This window comes from Sinohyriopsis cumingii, chromosome 9 (genome assembly GCF_028554795.1).
Source record: "Sinohyriopsis cumingii isolate HCF-2022 chromosome 9, ASM2855479v2, whole genome shotgun sequence".
Classification (NCBI taxonomy): domain Eukaryota; kingdom Metazoa; phylum Mollusca; class Bivalvia; order Unionida; family Unionidae; genus Sinohyriopsis; species Sinohyriopsis cumingii.
The window spans coordinates 5,253,126-5,271,690 of record NC_142969.1 but is presented as its reverse complement, the minus strand read 5'-3'; the positions used below and the strand labels follow the sequence as shown (position 1 = coordinate 5,271,690).

At 34.1% G+C, this 18,565-nt stretch overlaps 1 protein-coding gene across 4 annotated transcripts in view; it reads right to left on the bottom strand.

The window, feature by feature from the left end:
• The window catches only part of LOC149791209 (uncharacterized), a 77,690-nt gene that overhangs the window by 33,007 nt on the left and 26,118 nt on the right, over positions 1–18,565 (bottom strand). For all 4 annotated transcript variants that reach the window (XR_016423321.1, XM_089969675.1, XM_089969677.1 and 1 more), the window contains exons 11-19: positions 17,198–17,518; positions 16,545–16,749; positions 15,433–15,701; positions 14,328–14,541; positions 13,839–14,081; positions 8,117–8,272; positions 7,401–7,595; positions 5,303–5,551; positions 3,685–3,889 (exon numbers count right to left, since the gene is read on the bottom strand). Coding sequence is in view for 3 of the 4 variants with exons in the window: in XM_089969675.1 (XP_089825801.1) it covers positions 3,685–3,889; positions 5,303–5,551; positions 7,401–7,595; positions 8,117–8,272; positions 13,839–14,081; positions 14,328–14,541; positions 15,433–15,701; positions 16,545–16,749; positions 17,198–17,518 (2,057 nt within the window). In the remaining variant the exon portion in view is untranslated. The remainder of the gene's footprint in view (positions 1–3,684; positions 3,890–5,302; positions 5,552–7,400; positions 7,596–8,116; positions 8,273–13,838; positions 14,082–14,327; positions 14,542–15,432; positions 15,702–16,544; positions 16,750–17,197; positions 17,519–18,565) is intronic.

The following is an 18,565-nucleotide window of genomic DNA, read 5'->3' as shown; positions in this document are numbered from 1 at the left end:
AGCACATTTCGATAACACTGGTCTATATTTTTTTATAAGTCGTCGGCTTCAGACATAAAGTATGCTATTCAATATGGATTCTGATGCGCTGAATTCAAAATATGACAATTAAAACAACTCTTGGGTTACTGTTTCCATGATATTCAAGGTGTTAGATTTTACGTCGATGTCTATTGTGTAATAGAGGTTTAATCACAAATTGTAAACCTCGGTATTTTCATGTGTTTATGGTTGCTTTTTCATGATACAATTTCGCCTGTCCTGTTATGTAACACTTTAAAACACATCAAAATGGTTATGTAAATACAATTTATTATGAAGCGAAAATCAAAGAACTATTAATTATATATAAATACATAGATTATTCGTTATTCAGTGTCTTCTCTGCGCTTCTCGGCTTGTTTCTTGTATTCATCTCTGGTCGCTGTTCAGCAATAGCCTGCAAAAATTGATGGGCTTTATTTGCCCTGATAGCGTTTCTCCATTCTTGCAATGTCCTGGTGAAATCGCTCTCCGTGCACGTAGCTGACTGCTCCGAAGTTCAGTGGTAAAATTTCTAGACGAGAGTGCAAACAATGTATGCCCTGAGGAGATTTCCCAGCAACTCCCTGTAGTTGTCAGCCTTGTTGTTTCCGAGAATATTTGTTGCAGTCTTTTCCTAGCCACACAGTGCATGGTCAAATGCAACATCTCAAAGAAGTTCACGAAACTGAGGACCAACAACGACAGCTTCCTTTATTTTAGCTTCACCTAACCATGGAAATTTTTCACGGATGTACTTGAAAGCTGATTGTGTTTTGTCCATTTCTTTGACAAAGTTCTTCGTCAGACCCAGCATGATGTCCAAAGGTTGTAACAAAATCTTCCTTGATTCAACATGTGGTGAATGCTGAACACTTTTCCTCCTAGGTTCCAATGACTGTCGGAGTGGTCAATCTCTCTCAATGTAGTGGAAATCTCTCACACGATTATCCCATTTGTTGAGAACCGGTAGTACTGTGTATCCAGTCGGCAGACAAAGCAAGAGAGCAAGACCCTTCAACTCTCCACAAAGCTACCACTGATGTTGATCACTGTTTATGCACTTTAAAAATTGTTTCATTTTACAAACGTTTCCTTCATATCATATGGAATGCATAACCAAATGGAATTGATGGCAGATGTATGCCATTATGCAGCAAAAGAGATTTAAGACTTGTCGTTGATGTCTCAGCGAACAGTCTTCACTCATCTGGATCATGAAAGATGTTGAGGGCTGCCATAACACTATCGGTGCTATTGCAGACTACAATATCGCCTTCCATCAAGAAGAATGGGACAAGATCCTTTCGAAGGTCACGGAATATGGAAAGCATAATATCACCTGCCAGGAGATTCCACTGCGTCAGTCTGAGCCCAACACAACAACTAACTCTGCCTTACTCCTGGATAGTTCCAAATCCCTGACAAGGTCATTCAGTTCACCTTGTATTATAAGGTGTTATTCAGAGGAGGAGGTTGAGAGAAAATATGGATCATGTGACATTGATGGTTCAGGACTAAAAGTTTCATCATCATCCTCTTCCTCGTCTGACTCAAGTGAGAGTGATTATGTTGCATCATGAAACGGCAGTCCTTCTCCGTGGGGTACTGGGCGTACCGGAAATGGAATGTTTGGATAATGTACAGTCAACTTTTCCTCTTTGACACACCTTTACGAAGTGGAGGCACCAAAGTAGAGGTAACAATTGATGATAAGATTTGTTAGCTCTCTCCAAATCATTGGCAATGCAAGAGGTATAAATTTCCTTTTCCTTTTTAACTATTGATGAATATGTATTGCACATTTGTTGCAGCATTTGTGTCGGTTCCACCTCTAGTCCTGATCTCCAATTTTGCATCCAAAATAAAGGTGATAGGCTTCTTTAACCAAAGTGGTTGTACTGCGCTTTTGTGATGCAAAAGTCACTTCAACACAAACATAGCAGTGGTTATCTGCATTGTTCACACAAGTACGAGACAATCTCTTCTCGTTTTGGCTAAACAGAAATGTGTCCGTTTGCAAAATCAAATACTGACGAATAAGATAGCACAACATTAAATTATTATTTAGAGCTGATATATGTCAATTTGTTTAGCAGAGTTATGTAAACTTGGTTATGATTGCATCATTCATGACTTTATGAATTACATGAAGCAATTCATATTATGTATGACGCAATACCAGATTCAGATACTTGCCTAAAAAACAAGTGCTGTCCAAACCCAGTCATAGATTTATTCATAGATCCTGACAAAGATGTAATATTAGTCATTTCTGGTTTAAATTGAGATTCCCTTCTTTATAACGCACTTATCCTCTGCCATTCCAAAGTCAATGGTCGTATATATTGACCCAGTATTATATCTTAAAACTAGAGCCAATCATCAATTTCAAGACTCCTTTTCGTTCTCTATGACCCAGGATTATTACATTTTACTTTGTTTATTTCGGAAACATTTCGGCTGTAGACCAGTGTAATTAGAGATATCAAAAAGTTATATGTCAGTGATGCGTAAGAATGCCGACATAGTTAGAAGTGAAGAATACACATGTACTTGTGTCTAGAAAAATAAATAAATAGGTGTAACAAAGATTTAAATTCACTAGAATAATAAGGGTGAGAGAGGGGGCGAGGAACGAAAACTAGATTGTAGTGAGACATTTTTGCTCATCACTGAATGATTAGTGTATCAAATTACTTTGCATTTATCATTTATTAACTTCGAAAAAGGCGACATGCAAGAAATGATTTATTCGAAAATGATTTAAAAACACCTAATTTCGTCCATATAATTGTTTTCTTAGAGGTAAATATGTGTCAGTCTCCTGCAACTATAACGCAAACAACAGATCATAAACACCTCATAACGGTGCAAAAATATGTGTAATTACAAATACGCTTTGAACGAGATCCTCCTGGAAATTAATCGTTCACGACGAGTTCGATTTCTTTCCTAACGCTCCAGTCAAAAACCTCTCGACAGTTTCTTTATAACAATTAAGACCTGTTTGCCATCAGCTCAGCGACATGTATCAAAGCAATATTTAAAAACTAGATTAGTTAGAGTATGCAATAAAAAATATTGCCCAAGGCTAAATCAAATCTGAACGTCGGCTAATCCCGTTACGTATAAACATTACCATATATTCAACACATTATTTGATTAGTGAGTATTCACATTATCACGCCGTCTGCGCGACAAAAAGCGAGAATGACCTTGATACTGACTAGAAGATGGATATGCAAGAGACGAATATGCAATAGACAAATATGCAATAGTCGAATATGCAATAGTCGACATAAATTATGGTCATTTGTGAATAATACTTAGCTAAATGAAACCACTAAATAAAGCTGTTGATGTATGTACTGTGGCGAGATCATAGAATAAAAGCTTGCAGGTCATAAAGAGATAGGAACTGAAAACGACAATTTGTCGGTAAAATAGAGTGCACGGATCTGGTGTTTTATGTACTTTGTCCAGAATAACAATGTGAAGTACATTTTCTTGTATCACACTCGCAATTTGCGATCTTGCCCTCAGGTATATACATTGCAAACTTGAACTACTCGAACCCAATTTGAGCTTCTTTCTTTCAGTGAGGCAAGTGGATTTTTAAATCCCTGCATTCGATATAATATATAAATGGTGTATACTTACACGAGATTAACCGGATCGCCATCCTTGAGCAAAATATGTACCAATGCTGATGTAGTGTTTTGTTGGCTGATATTTGCAAAAGCATGACCATCAATGAGTTGATATGTAACATTTCCATCATCTGTCGCGTGCAGTTCATATGTCAAGGCTCTGTTGGCTGTAATGTTGATTTTCTGGGGACCACTGACGCTTGGTACATGGTTTGCTAAAATGTTTAAACAAATATCATTCACCTTCGTTTAAATCGATAAAACTAAAAACAGAATACCGTTAAATGTATGCATGTGTTCTACACGGGAAGTTACGTCTGTAGAAAATATAATGCTTGCAGCTGAATATATACTAAGAATTATCTTAGTCTTCCTATGCTGTTGGCTAAAGGTTATTGGTCCACCTACTACTGGCGGTTCTTCGGATACAATCACAATTACTACTGATTTTAGACTACAGATTTCACTTCCACCATTTCGACCATCAATGCCACCTGTTACGTGTTTAGGCTCTTACAAAGTATCAAGAAAAGAGTCAGAACAACAAGCTTTGTAAAATTTAACAAATAATTTATTTCCCTTGAACAAATGGTAAAAAAGAGAAAAAGAACTTACGGTTTTACCAATCAAATCCAAAAATAATCCAGGAATAATCCAAGAATTAACAAATAGACGTCCAAGTAAATAAAAGTCCTAATGAAACTGAGTTCTAATTCCGATGAAATCCAAAATGTAAAATTATGATGTATGCTGTGGTCAGCGTCGTTCTGATGTGTCAACAGTTCTTTGTTGAATCACAGAAAATAATATTCCAGTGTTTGAATTCTGCCTAAATTTCGATAACTGTCCTTGTCCAAGAAATAATTTACAGCACAAGTATTTACAGGGAAAAATAATCTCTTGGAGTCGAAATAATTTGAAGAAAACTAAATAATTAGCCCAAACAACTGGTCACAACATAAAACACCTGGACGTCTCCAGTGTTTGGGCAAGTAATAAATATTCTTTCTCAAAGCATCAATAACAAATCTAGCTACGACGCAAAACAGATGCCCAGATGTGGGTCAATCCACTGGAAAAACCTAATTGATACATGTTATTTATCATGTACTCCATACATGGCCTCGATTTCACTTATGAATCTTACTCTGAGAAAGAATTTTAAAAAAATAAAATGAAGTTGTTTACTTCACTCTTACTGGTAGGTCAGGAACCAGGTCAGCATTAGATACAACGTTTATATTATTAGTTGTGTGCTAAAAACACTCAGGTAAACAGTACTGAAATGAATTTCTGGAAAATGTCAAATCCAGTAAATAAAGTTACATTACAATAGCATGTAAAAGAAATAAAAAAAGTAAAACTAACAAACAAGCAATTAAGTTAAATGAAATATAAATTAAATCAAATATACATAACAAACCTTTATCGATAACACTACTGCTACTACTACTACTACTACTACTAATAATAATAATAATAATAATAATAATAATGATAATAATAATGCTACTAATGCTACTTTTATTATTACAACTACTGCTACTGCTACCAATACATCTACAAGTAGTAATACTTATACAAGGTATCGTACTTAAGTATAATTACACTTAAGTCGTGCTATTCACCTAATGATTTATCTGTTTCCCTCGAAACTTGCCCAAGACTTCTGGTGTTATTCGCAACGGCCTCATTTCCGGTGAAAACGAAATCAAAAATGCACTCTTCCTCCTCCGAACCGCAGTACGCTTTGGCATTAGCAACCTTTACTTGATCAGCGTCCTCGAAGAATTTTGGTGTATAGTTGAGGTAATTATAATCGTGGTAGCCTTTACCTCGTGGATACCACAAAACTGATTGATTTGCTTCAACGGCCCCTATGAAATAATTGTTATACGTGTGCAGAAAGTATATATATATATATATATATATATATATATATATATATATATATATATATATATATATATATATATATATATATATAAAGAATACAAATCATATGGCGAGTAACAGTCCATTCAAGTGCACTGGATCCAGCAAGGGATCACTCTTGTCAGGGATTGATTAAGATAAATGTAACAAACTGACTACGAACATTGCAAAACTAGTATCTAACTACACATGAGGATCAACCTTGATAGATCTGATTGGATGACAAAGAAGCTGTACAGAAGCCCAGTCGTAGAACACTTCTTCTCCCGCGGCCACACTTTTAGTGATATAACACTTATAGCAAATGCTCACAACCCCAAATGGAGTTCCGAAACCAGGAAAGAAAAGGAATCTTACTGGATACGCCGCCTTATAACACAGAATCCAAGCGGTTTAAACCAAGAAGACTAGAAAATGACAGCCATTCACAAATGAAATTATCTTTTTTGCAGCCAACATGTTTTCATTTCAAAAGTTCTCTAAATTTGCTTATTAGTCACCCAATAGCCTATAATTACAACTATAACAATGAAATATCCGAGTATAATTTGCGCGTACATACATTTATATAAAATAACAGATTTTGCAATGGCTCATCGATTTTTAGGTCAATATAAAATATCTTCCAGCATCCGCAACAAGTCATAGTCATGTAAAGTTTTGCAAAGTCAGCGGTTTTTCTGTTTCATTTGTTTGTCTTTTCTATGTTTTGTATGTGCCTTTGAAAAAGACTCATTAAGAGTCGAAAGCGCTTAGGCTAGTTAAATATAAGTTTTGCACTGTTCGTAGTCAGTTTATTATATATATACATACATATATATATATATATATATATATATATATATATATATATGTGAGTAATTAATCGCAGACGTAGCAGTATTATATATACGATTTATATTTTAGTTTTCTCTACAAACATTTGAAGAACATTGCTATTTTTATAGTTTGGAGAAACAATGATTGTATCAGAATTGCAGGTAAACTCCCAAAACGCAAAAGATAGTAGAAAACTCAAACGGTGTAAGCACACTTAAGAAGCAATTGATCCTGACCGGTTATGTTGCTTCTGCAGTTTTTAGTTCTTTCCTTCTTTCTACATAATGCTGCAATCGGCTTTATTGACCACTAAATATAGTAAAAACCCGTTCTATATGCTCGCGCGAAGATATCCAATTTGGTAAAGATTCATCTGGTTTAAGTTTGATATTTTTATCATTCTGTTGAAACTAGTAGTTGGTAATTTGATATATTTTGCTTCCAAATTTCAATGATGAATTCTGAAACCCCTCCCGACGTCTTTGAATTTATTCCTTGTTATAAACCCCTTTATTTCAATCTGTCCCAATGCATGAAGGTTTGAAATTAAAATTTAGAAACTCTTGTATGGGTTCATTAAATAGAATATTCGTTATATAATACATTAACATATAAGTGTATGCCGAGAGCTGTTTCATTGTTTTCTTTCATTTTCGAACCAAAATCAGCAAGGTTGTTCTACAACTGTTCATCTACATCATATAGAGAAAGAAATCGATCTTTTGAAAGACTGTTCATTATTGATATATCATTATCGAACAGGTCTTTACAAGATCAGCAGGATGAAATTTAACAAATTGACTAAAAGGTCGTAAATATCATTTTAATCGTTCATTATATTTTACATGTCAGTTAATATGATAGTTTCTTTGAAAAATGGAAACTTACGTAAGTCTTAAGATTTGTAAACAAAGTCTAATATACTATAGAGAATGGATGAGAGAGTATAAGTTATTTTTTTTTTACTCTTACATGTCTTTCCAAATTCGAAAATGTGTCTTCCTTGAATAATACTCGACAGAATAGTCCCATTCCTACACTGGAAGTCATTTGCACGATTACCGTCGAAATTTCCCAATAATCCAGAGGTCATTCCACGAAACTTGTCCGGAATTACCACATCAATGTTTAGCATGCTCTCAGAAGTTGCTACTGTGAAGGCTATGCCTACAACACACGTAATCAAACAAAGATTATAAGCCCTAATAAAGACCAGTTGAGTATTAGGGTTATTGATTATGTTATGACGTCTTTTGTTGTAGTTGTTATTGTTATTATTATTATTATATATACATGTATTTAATGAAACATATACTTTTAAGCACAGCACACACACACACACATACACACACACAGAGATATATATATATATATATATATATATATATATATATATATATATATATATATATATATATATATATATATGAAGTCATATCATAAGAAACCTCTTTTTTCAAGAGTTTACATTTGTTTGCGCAATGTGCATTGTTATATTCAAACTTATAATGCAAAATTTAGAAGCCCGCACCGTGATACCAAAATATTACATTGGGGTATTAAATAATATAAAATTCTATAAATGTAAATGCAATATAATATAATACAAATATTATACAAAACAAATTCTTTACTTATTTTCTTCAGTTATGACTTGTTATTGTAAAGATTATTGTAAACTTTGTTACCTGACGAGAAAACAACTCTTAAATCGTTGGTTTCCCTGTTTCTTGAAAGTGACAAGTAGCCCGATACAATGTTGAAATCCTTGTTAAAGTTCATGTAGTCTCTAGTATAGTCACTAAGGATCGAATCAGAAGACATTCTGGCGTACACAACGAGACCTGAAAGATGTATACGTTTATACAGGTTGAATACGAAATAAATTTCCCTTCCTGCTTTTAACATTTGAATGAATAGCATTTTATATTCATTAAGCAATGTGAGCAAATATTAAATTAAATAGGCTATAATATAGTGACAATAATGTTTCACAATGCCAGCGAAACAATCTATAACGCCATATAGCTTGGAGTAAACGTATGTTATTTGGATTTGATTCTTCGATATTGGACATTGGATATTACAACATTCTTTATTATAATTTTAGTAATAGATCTTGTTTTGTTGACAACTTAGAATGTTCTAGAATGGAAAATTCCATTAAGTACACATATTATTTTTCGAAATTACTAATTGATAAGTATGTTAGTTAGAGGTCTTTACTATCGTGTTTACATGAGAAATACATACTTGAGAAATAAATTTGAATATATATATATATATATATATATATATATATATATATATATATATATATATATATATATATATATATATATATAAGAAATCATATTTAATATGAGATACACAACTTATATTTAACAAGATATACACTACTTCGAATGAAATTATTCATTTCTTATACAAAACTAAATGGCCAAGCTTATGCACTATTGCCATGACGTCCTCCAGGGATTGAAACATTCAAGGAAGGCAGTTGAAGACGCTCAGAAACGTCGCTATGTCCCTGTGCCAAACAGAACACTAGGAGCAACAGAAGCAGTCGCGCAAAGAACATATATAATAAATATATTACAGCGAGGGTTTGCTATGACAGGGGCTGTCGCTAAAGGGTAGATTTCTTCTATTACGGAAAAAAATTGAAGAATAATGTATTTAGCTCAAAAAAAGGTTCTATCAAATTAATGGTTAGGAAAGTTGTTTAGCCAGCATCCAGAGCTCACCGAAACATAGTCTTAGCGACTTTATGGGGAGGATAAGCACGTGCACTGAAAATGTGAACAGCAGCTATTTTGCCCCTTTGAGGAGCACAGCGAATGAACTGTGGTTATGAAGGAGCCATGGAGAATATCTGATGGCGATGATCCGGGTGGGAGCGGAAGGGAGAAATCAAGACAAAAACCATTGGTGTAAAGGGCCCTCACACGTCAGAAATTCTATTATGATCTGGACATAGCACGGCCCACATGTGTATTGATGCAGATGGTAGAATCCTTGGCATTTGTTTTGATTTTTGAAAAATCTTTCCACTATACTGCATATAAAAATGGCGTTCCAGGTAACTGGCCCCTTGTAACATCTCTCTCTCTCTCTCTCTCTCTCTCTGTCTCTGTCTCTCTCTCTCTCTCTCTCTCTCTCTCTCTCTCTCTCTCTCTCTCTATATATATATATATATATATATATATATATATATATATAGACACACAAATCATTAGATATAATTGACTTTAGTTTTAGTAGATAAAATAGTTAGTGTTGTGTAAATTTAATTTGCATGCTTTGTTAGTTAGGGTCTTTACTTTATTTTTTAAGTTCATTATATGCTATTGTAATGTAACATTGTATGTTGGATTTAACCTTGTCTAAAATGAAGTTTATTTTCTACTTGACCTGAATTGTTGATTTTTTATTTTATTATGTAATCAACTAATACCTAGCTAATACCTGCGTATGGGTTAATATGAGGATCACTGTGAATAGAATTAAACATGTCTATTTGGGTCTGGGTCTAGGTTATTGGAATTCGGTTACAATTTACCTGGTACACCTGACATAGTCCAAGTTCTGTATTAGTACTATAGAAATAGATTTCGAATTATAACTAATATTATTTTCTTGTAAACATTTTGAACCGTCTAGAAGATTTTTGTAAATGAAGTAATTGTTTTTATAGAAAAGCTAATTGTGATATGACATCAAGAGGAATACTGTTTAATAATGTTACTGAAAAAATATTCATTCGTTCTTTAAGATCTAGCAGAATCAATTCTGTATTATTGTTGTGTCCAGAAGTTCATTTGAGCTGGAATTTATTTCTTCAAATTATGTAATTTTCTCTTTAAATACAGTGTTCATAAAAATATACTGAGCTTTACAGTGAATTTCAACCTGGAATTGTATTAGTGTGTTTCAATAAAAGACAGATGGCACAATAATTCCTTACGAGCTCTCACAAATACGTCAACACTTTCATCGTTGGATTTAATTTGGATTTCTACTAAAGTTTATTCAGATTATTTATATTCAGGACTTGTGTCAGTAATTCTTAAGTTCCTTTCTTACATTTTCACTTTGTATTATGGAAAATACATTATTTGTTAATTTTTATAAAGCTTTTTGCTTGTCACTCTTTCATGTTACTTTTTTTTAAAGAACATTGAATAAAACCAGATAAAACCTTAATAACAATTAATACTGAAAATATACTTACAATTATTATGCTGAATAAGAAATTAAGTTATTATAGGATGTCACATGGAAACTGATAAATAATTAGTGCCTTTCTTACATCAACTAGAGTACTGTAATCGATATCGTCTATTAGTTTTATATATGGTATGAATTTGAGACAACTCTATTCAAGTAAAGCTCGTTAGTGTCACGCATGCGCGATTCGTCAAGTCGGCTTTCGTCAACACTACCAAGATATAGACTGTCTTTTGCTTTGAACGCTAACAGTTCGTAAAGTATGACTTCCCTTTTGAAAACAGTGACTTTGCAACATGAAATATGAATTTTTGTATTGTACAAACAAACAAAAAAACATATATAAAGTTCTAATCGGGAAAACGGTGCTGACATTAACTGGTACAGTCGCTGAGAAAGACGGTACTCGTAGTTAGGGATAATTTAGAATATGGATGACTGTGGATGACTGTAAGGTCTTCATTAGTTCTCTGTTTTATATTATCCTACATCAATTCGAGATTACTCAGCTAGATTTAAAAGTTTCAGATATTGAAAATTATTGATAACGTGTTAACAAAGCCTCAAAAAGTTGTTGGTAATTAATTCCTTGGCAGTATATTTAATAACTGAAAAAGACGGGTGACTTCTATACCATTGGATAACAGTAAATATATTCTTTCTACCATATTTCAAATATGTTTGGAGCCATTTGTCTATATACTTCAGAACATTAAGTAAATAAGTATATTATCAAATACATTTTGCTTATGAATTATTTGAATGAATGGCATTTGAAACACTGCTCAGTATAACCAGCATTGCCTCTTGCTATGACACTTGGAGAAACTATGCGGAAATGATTTGACTACTTTTATCATCAAGTGTAGAGAGTAAGTTTGCGGCTTTCTTAATATGTCTATTAAACATATGAATGTATTGCAAGTTTTCAGTTAGCATGAAACTGGAACAACTTAGTGCCTAAGCAATATTGTCGCTATCATGCAGGCTAGGACATTCACTCCGGAGATAGCTCGATGAATGTGACTCGCTTGTTTGAGGAGACAACCCTTCACGCATGCGCACCTGTAATTGCTAATCATTAGTTAACACTTGTGAAAAAGCAATTATGTGCAACTAAATTCAGCATTTTCGTTGTTTCTGATATTAACTGTAGACGGTTTATATAATTTCTTCAGGTCCTAGTAACGATGTATTTAGATTGTTCTTTGTGTTAAATTTGCAGAGTAAGGAGGCTTCTGTGAGCGTCAGACTATAGTATTATTCGATTTTCATTCCCTATATTCCTACATCTGTCGATATGTTTTACTGGTTATCTGAGTAGCTGAGTGGCCTAAGGCGCCCGCCTTTACAGAGCCCTGAGATCACATCGTTATCTGCATGTATTCGAGTCTGGCCTCGAACAAAGTGGTTATGTGAGAAAGCTTGCTAGTAGCTTTTCGTATTGCGGTGGTTCTTTCCGGGGTTTTCTCTTGTTCTTTATTCACCATATACATTGGCCGTATGTGCTGCAAAATAGCGATAAACCAGCAAAACCAGACCAAATCTGTATTTTGAGAATGATACATCCAGGGACAGATACAGAGAACGAGTATAGTAATTTATTGAAGTAAAACTGGCATGCTAGCTGACTTACCAGCACAAACAGTACAACGAGGTGGGCCCTCAGACAGTTTATTATTTAAAACTGACCTGAGCAGTTAAAGGCCAAAGCGTTCAACACATTAAATTATGTGCGGGCGTCCTATCTCTCTTCTTCACAGGTTGATGCTCCTTTGTACCATTGACGTCGTTCAATATTGTAGGAAAAACATCATCTAAATGGTACACATACCACTAAAACTACTCTGCTTCTTTTATGTTAATTGTTGTAAGTTCAAGCGCAAGTTTGTATTTAAGTCAAATTTGTATTTTCTCTACTCCATTGATTTAACCGGAAATTTGTCGGTTGTGGAATGAGAGAGAGCGAGAGAGAAAGAGAGGGAGAGAGAGAGCAGGGGGACACAGAATAAAGAATATTTCAGGGAAATTCTGTATGACATTTAATGCAATTAGCTGAAAGTTTGCTTTTCTAATTATTTTCTTCATCAATAAAATTTATAGGTTATGGTTGAAACCATAAGCATTTACCTATTCATATATTTGGCACATACATACATACATACAACATACATACATACATGCATACATACAACATACATACATACATACATACATATTTAACGTTAATTACATAATCAGCTAAAAATGTCATTACCCCGGATGCAAAGGTAAGCGAAATATTTCCAGTGATCATCACCACACATACAACTGTCTGATTACTTGGATCATGTTGTATTATCTCGAGTCTATACTTTTTCTTTCTACCTTAAGGGCGCAGCATAATATCTGGAGAAAAAGCCGGTGAACATTTTACAACGGTTCTATTGACTTGAGATACAATGTTCCACCCAGTTAGTGTAACAAGATTTACAAAGTCGCATAGCATATAACGTTATAAGGAAGTAACTGAAACGCGTCCTAATGCAACTGTTGATTCTGATTTTTAGACTTAACAATATAAAGTTCAATTGAATAAAATCTCAAAATCAAGGGAGAAGCACTTTGCAGGGCCAATAACCATCCTGCTATCTTTACAGAAAACAACTGAGGGTCAACTCTTGATTTTAAATCACGTACTTGATTATCTAAGCCAGAGGTCGGCAAACTTTCCAGTGCAAGTGCCTCATACACAGATTTACACCTTGTCGCGGGCCGCATAGTTCATTAAGTAAAATAATTAGTATTTGAAATAGCAAAAACAAAAGGTTTTTCTAAATAACATCATAATTAATTTTCAGTTGTTAATATGTTGTTATTACTTGAAAACTTAAATTTAAACTTCAAAAGAAGCACATTTATTTGATAAACAGAGTAACATAAACAGAGTCAGTGCGAATGATGACTTGTTCCTAGGCCGCATGAAAACCCATGGCGGGCCGCATGAAAGCCCTTGGCGGGCCGTAGTTTGCCCACCCCTGATCTAAGCTGTAGGGAAATTGTGAAAATGTTGTTGTTATTAGTACATCCACACCCATACACACACAAGCATATATATATATATATATATATATATATATATATATATATATATATATATATATATATATATATATATATATATATATATATATATATAACCATTCTTATCTGGATTCAACTCAACGTGGACTTTTGCGTCATATCTATCCCTGGCAGCGAAGGCTGAAAATATTGTGGCGTCACTCATATTTCCATCTTTCCTCATAGCTCTTGTAGTTCTAGCTTGGAGGTCGAATTCCTCAACGGACGAGTTGATTTTTAGAAGTGTAAATTCTCCCCAGCCGTTGAAGGTATAATTCTGTCCATCCAATGTAATGATATGCGGATCACCACGTGCAGGTGCTGTAGTACAAAAAGCAGTTCTTTGTTTATACGTTAGGAACCGTACAGAAGAAAGCGGCTGGCATTATTATAATTTGACAGAAGGGTTTATGTTTATTTTTAAAAATATATATTTTGTTCAAATAAGACGCATAAGATAAAAAGTAACATTCATCGGGGCGACCAGTCTAGAAAATGACAAATATATTGTGCTATAAAATGAAGTAAACTAAGTTGCAAGTAAGCACAAAATATAAGTTTTCCTACCGTGCCATGCAGGAAATATGGTATAACACTCTCCAATCGGACGAACACTGTAGTAAAGGGAACAGAGATTGTTTTCTACACAGCAAACATTTCTCATGTCTACATCATAACTCCGATGTTCTAGTTCATGCTTGGAGGGATGGTATCTGATAAATCCTCCAGCGTCAGGACCAGAACCTAGAAAGTACCCTTTTACTTTGTCGTAGCAGCATGTCTGAAATGTGAAATGATTAATATCTAGTTGCTACTTTATATATATATATATATATATATATATATATATATATATATATATATATATATATATATATATATATGTATATGTGTGTGTGTGTGTGTGTGTGACTTGCTCATTATGTGAAAATAAGCGAATAATAACGATGTGTACATGCAGCTGTCATGTGTCACGCTATATATAGTTTTATAACTTTTATGCCTGCATATTTACTTGTTTCGCAGTCACATCATTGAAAGTTGGTGTAGCAACCGCCACAGTAAAGATGGAAAGCTATCATCTTCGTTACATGCAAAAACTAAATACAGGTCAATTTGAGTAATCGTTCAGTTGTATATTGTATTAACGAGACAAAAAATTTAATTTGACACCTTTATTTATGGTAGCAAAATCATACACACCACTACAATATATTTAAATATATTATTTCACGACAATATAATTTGTACTAAAATAATAGTTACATAAATAATGGAAGATAACATCAATAACTTTTTTGCAGGGGTCCATTGTTGTAGTCGGAATTCCATTCTTGGGAAAGACATCTCAAGGATAGCATGATTATTATCTATGTGGACCAAAATACATGATATAAAGTGATGGCATCAGGACACTTTTTCATTGCATTTGGTGCAATTGTTGGAGCGTACATTCTTGGTAAGTAAATAGATGATAAGGTCAGACACATATATAAAGAGCCATAAGATGTTTCCTAATTATTTGTACATGTGAATTTGTTGTCATGGTTCTGAATTTGCTATTCTGCATTCAAATATAATTTTTGATGAGACTGTTCAAGCAGAAACAATGTGTTATTGCTTAAAAATCTCTACAATAAAATTTAAAGTAAAAGTACAGTAATTGCGAAACCTTTCCAGAATCCATTGGTCGAAACAGCCAATTCGGAAGAATGTACGTGCAAACAGCTTCACCCTGATAAAAGTAGTCACCGTTTCCATAAAACATGTCCTGGCGAAGCTGCAATTGATTACACGGACAAAGAGGCATTCTCCCCATACCATTCTTATATACTTCCTTGTTCTTACTTTCTTTTAAATACCAGTTAATACATCTTTGGTAAGAGTTTTCTTGACCGGGAAATGGAAACGATAGACGATAGTGCAGCAAACCCAAATATCCTGTAATAATAATAATAATAGCAATGTATGAGTGAGTGTGTCTGATTAGGATTTTAACGTAGCATTAAGAATTTTTCTGGCATATCACTACGATGTCTGCAGAGTGGCACTTTGTAGTTATGTCTAGCACTGGAAAATCAATCCGCAGACATGTAGCATAATGTCCCACCCAGTAACACTATACTGAGACCATGCCGACCTGTTCTAACACTAACCTCGTAATCCTGAGGGCCAAGCGATGCAGCTGCTACTACTGTTTGTATATGTCTTTGGTATACTCGGCCAAGGTTGGAACCCGCGACCTTCCAAATCCGATGCGGACGCTCGAGACAATTAGGTCACCGGGGCGGTAATAATAATAATAATAATAATTATTATTATTATTATTATTATTATTATCTGGGGCATTATTACAACTGTTATATCATTTGGTGCTATGCAATTTTTGTCATTACGATAACAATTCCCATGTTGCACAAAAGGCAAGCTGTTAGCTACAAATAAAATACATAGACTGAGCAAAGGTAATCATTTTTAACGGTGATGATAACACTGAAAAATGAATGTGAAAAACACTGGATTCCTTATATCTTCAAGGCAGTTTATTACGAACGTGCTCTCACAACGGTGACAATTGGAAACAAAACAAAGGACGTATTTATTAAAATCATTTTTCTCTAGTATGCATCATGTAGTCATATAATTATTTCCTGGAACGTTTCCCCACATAATCAGAACAAAAGAATTCGATGGGAACAAGTTTTGTTGTCTTTAACTCTCCCTTTGATTCAAAAAATTTTTTCACAATGTAAACACTATTTACTCTCTGAGACACAAACTCACCGTATGACGTTGCTGTTGTATCGATGTTCAGAACAGGTTTACTAAAAGAACGATAATCTGTATACTTCTGACCGTCTTTAGTTGTAAATCCAACAAACACTTCATCGACACTTAATTCACTTAACTTCATCCTATCCCTCATGTAGATGTAGAATACGAATGTATACACACCGTCCGTTACCAGAGCAAGCTGAAAGTTCATTCTCTGAAATGGAATCAAATATATATATATATATATATATATATATATATATATATATATATATATATGGAGAGAGACAGAGAGAGAGAGATAGATAGATAGATAGATGTCAAGTAAGCAAAATAAAAGAGAATTGATTAATGAACCTGCTATATTGTATAACGTTAACACTTGTTTTTGCATTAAATGGCAACATGAATCAAGAATTCTACTTTATTTACTAAAAGGATCATCTTCACACTGAATAAAACAATGTAAATAATCAATTTTGATATTTCAATAAATGTGTTAGGTCCAACTGTTATAACTATTTGAGCCACATTGACGAGCGCGTTGAGTGTTTCCTTTGGTTCATGCTCTGCTGGCTATGTTTTTTATGGTTGCTTTATGTTTAAGGATGTTACCACTCTTTTGGAAATATTCTATAGTTAACGCAATCCGATGATTTTACCTCCTTCGATCTCAACTTTGCTGGATATGGAAGTACTTGCTCCCATGTAACAAATAAAGAAAATTGGGCTTTAAAAGTTCTAACATCTTGATGAATCTGTCGTATAAGTCTCTCAGCAATCTGTATGTTGAAAGCGTCGTTGTTATCGTCGTCCAGCATGTCGTAGACGTGGTAGTACACATTCCCTCCTTCTATCACGCTCTCCTTATCTATATCATTGAAGTATGGAGCAAGTATAGCCCTGCCTTTCAGGTCAGATCCGCTAACAGTCCCGGGAGATTCAAAAGGCTCATCAAAAGTTACGATGCCACTGACACAAACCTATATGAAGTGTACGCAAATTTGAATCATGTTGATCGTCTATCACATCAAATAATACGATCATTAAGTCTATTCTTAGAAATATATGGTGTCAAATGTGAAATAATATTTCGCGACCGCTGCATTAAACACAAGTCTTGTGTTTACTATTGCAGAATTTGCTCTCCCTAATTTGTAATTTTGTATCGTGTGAGTGACTGTCACCATAGTTACCTTTTAAATACTGGAAAAAGAAACAGTTGTCTCTAAATGCAGTCTTTGTATGATAATTCCCAATATACTTGCCTTCGCCCTTAAACCTCCAACATATTAGTTCCTTGCACAACGGCATACCGTTCGTAAATTGTTATGAAACCGTATACATAATGAAGAAACGATTTTGCATAATTTAGACCGGTGTGACCTCTGCCTTTTACCTCATGCGCATATCAAGTTTTGGCAACTTCCATGCTTCTGTCTTCGCACTATAATGCAGGTATGTAGCTTGTAAATGAAAGTCATTACAAAATCCTTTTTTTTTAAAGCACTTATGTAATGTAAATCTGACGTTTAACGTGGTGACCCCATTTTATGTTCTTCCTCAAGTGCAAGCTATCCATGACGTTCTGTGAAAATACTTTGACTGTAACCTAATTTATCGCAATAAAGCCATACACGGGCATTCAGACGGGGTGATTTTGACATATGTTTAGTATTTTAGGTTATTGGGTTTTTTCCTGACCCCATGTGAAAGATATCAATATAATTATGTGCAGTAATGACGTTTGATCCTTAAGTTCTCATTTTGAAATCAAAACGGACAGACATATTTTATTGTTTTAATTGTATGGGATTCATTTATCTCGAACACATACTTTTCCATATCATCTTCAGGCGTTGATTATCATAAGTTAAAAGAAAAATGTTCGATTATAAAATGAGACCCCATTCCTTTCTGTTTTGTTACTTACCAGGAAATTACATCTTGGAAACAATGCTTGCATATGTATTTTACGCTACACAAGAGATGTTAATACCACGATCAGGTGTGGACACACACACACACAC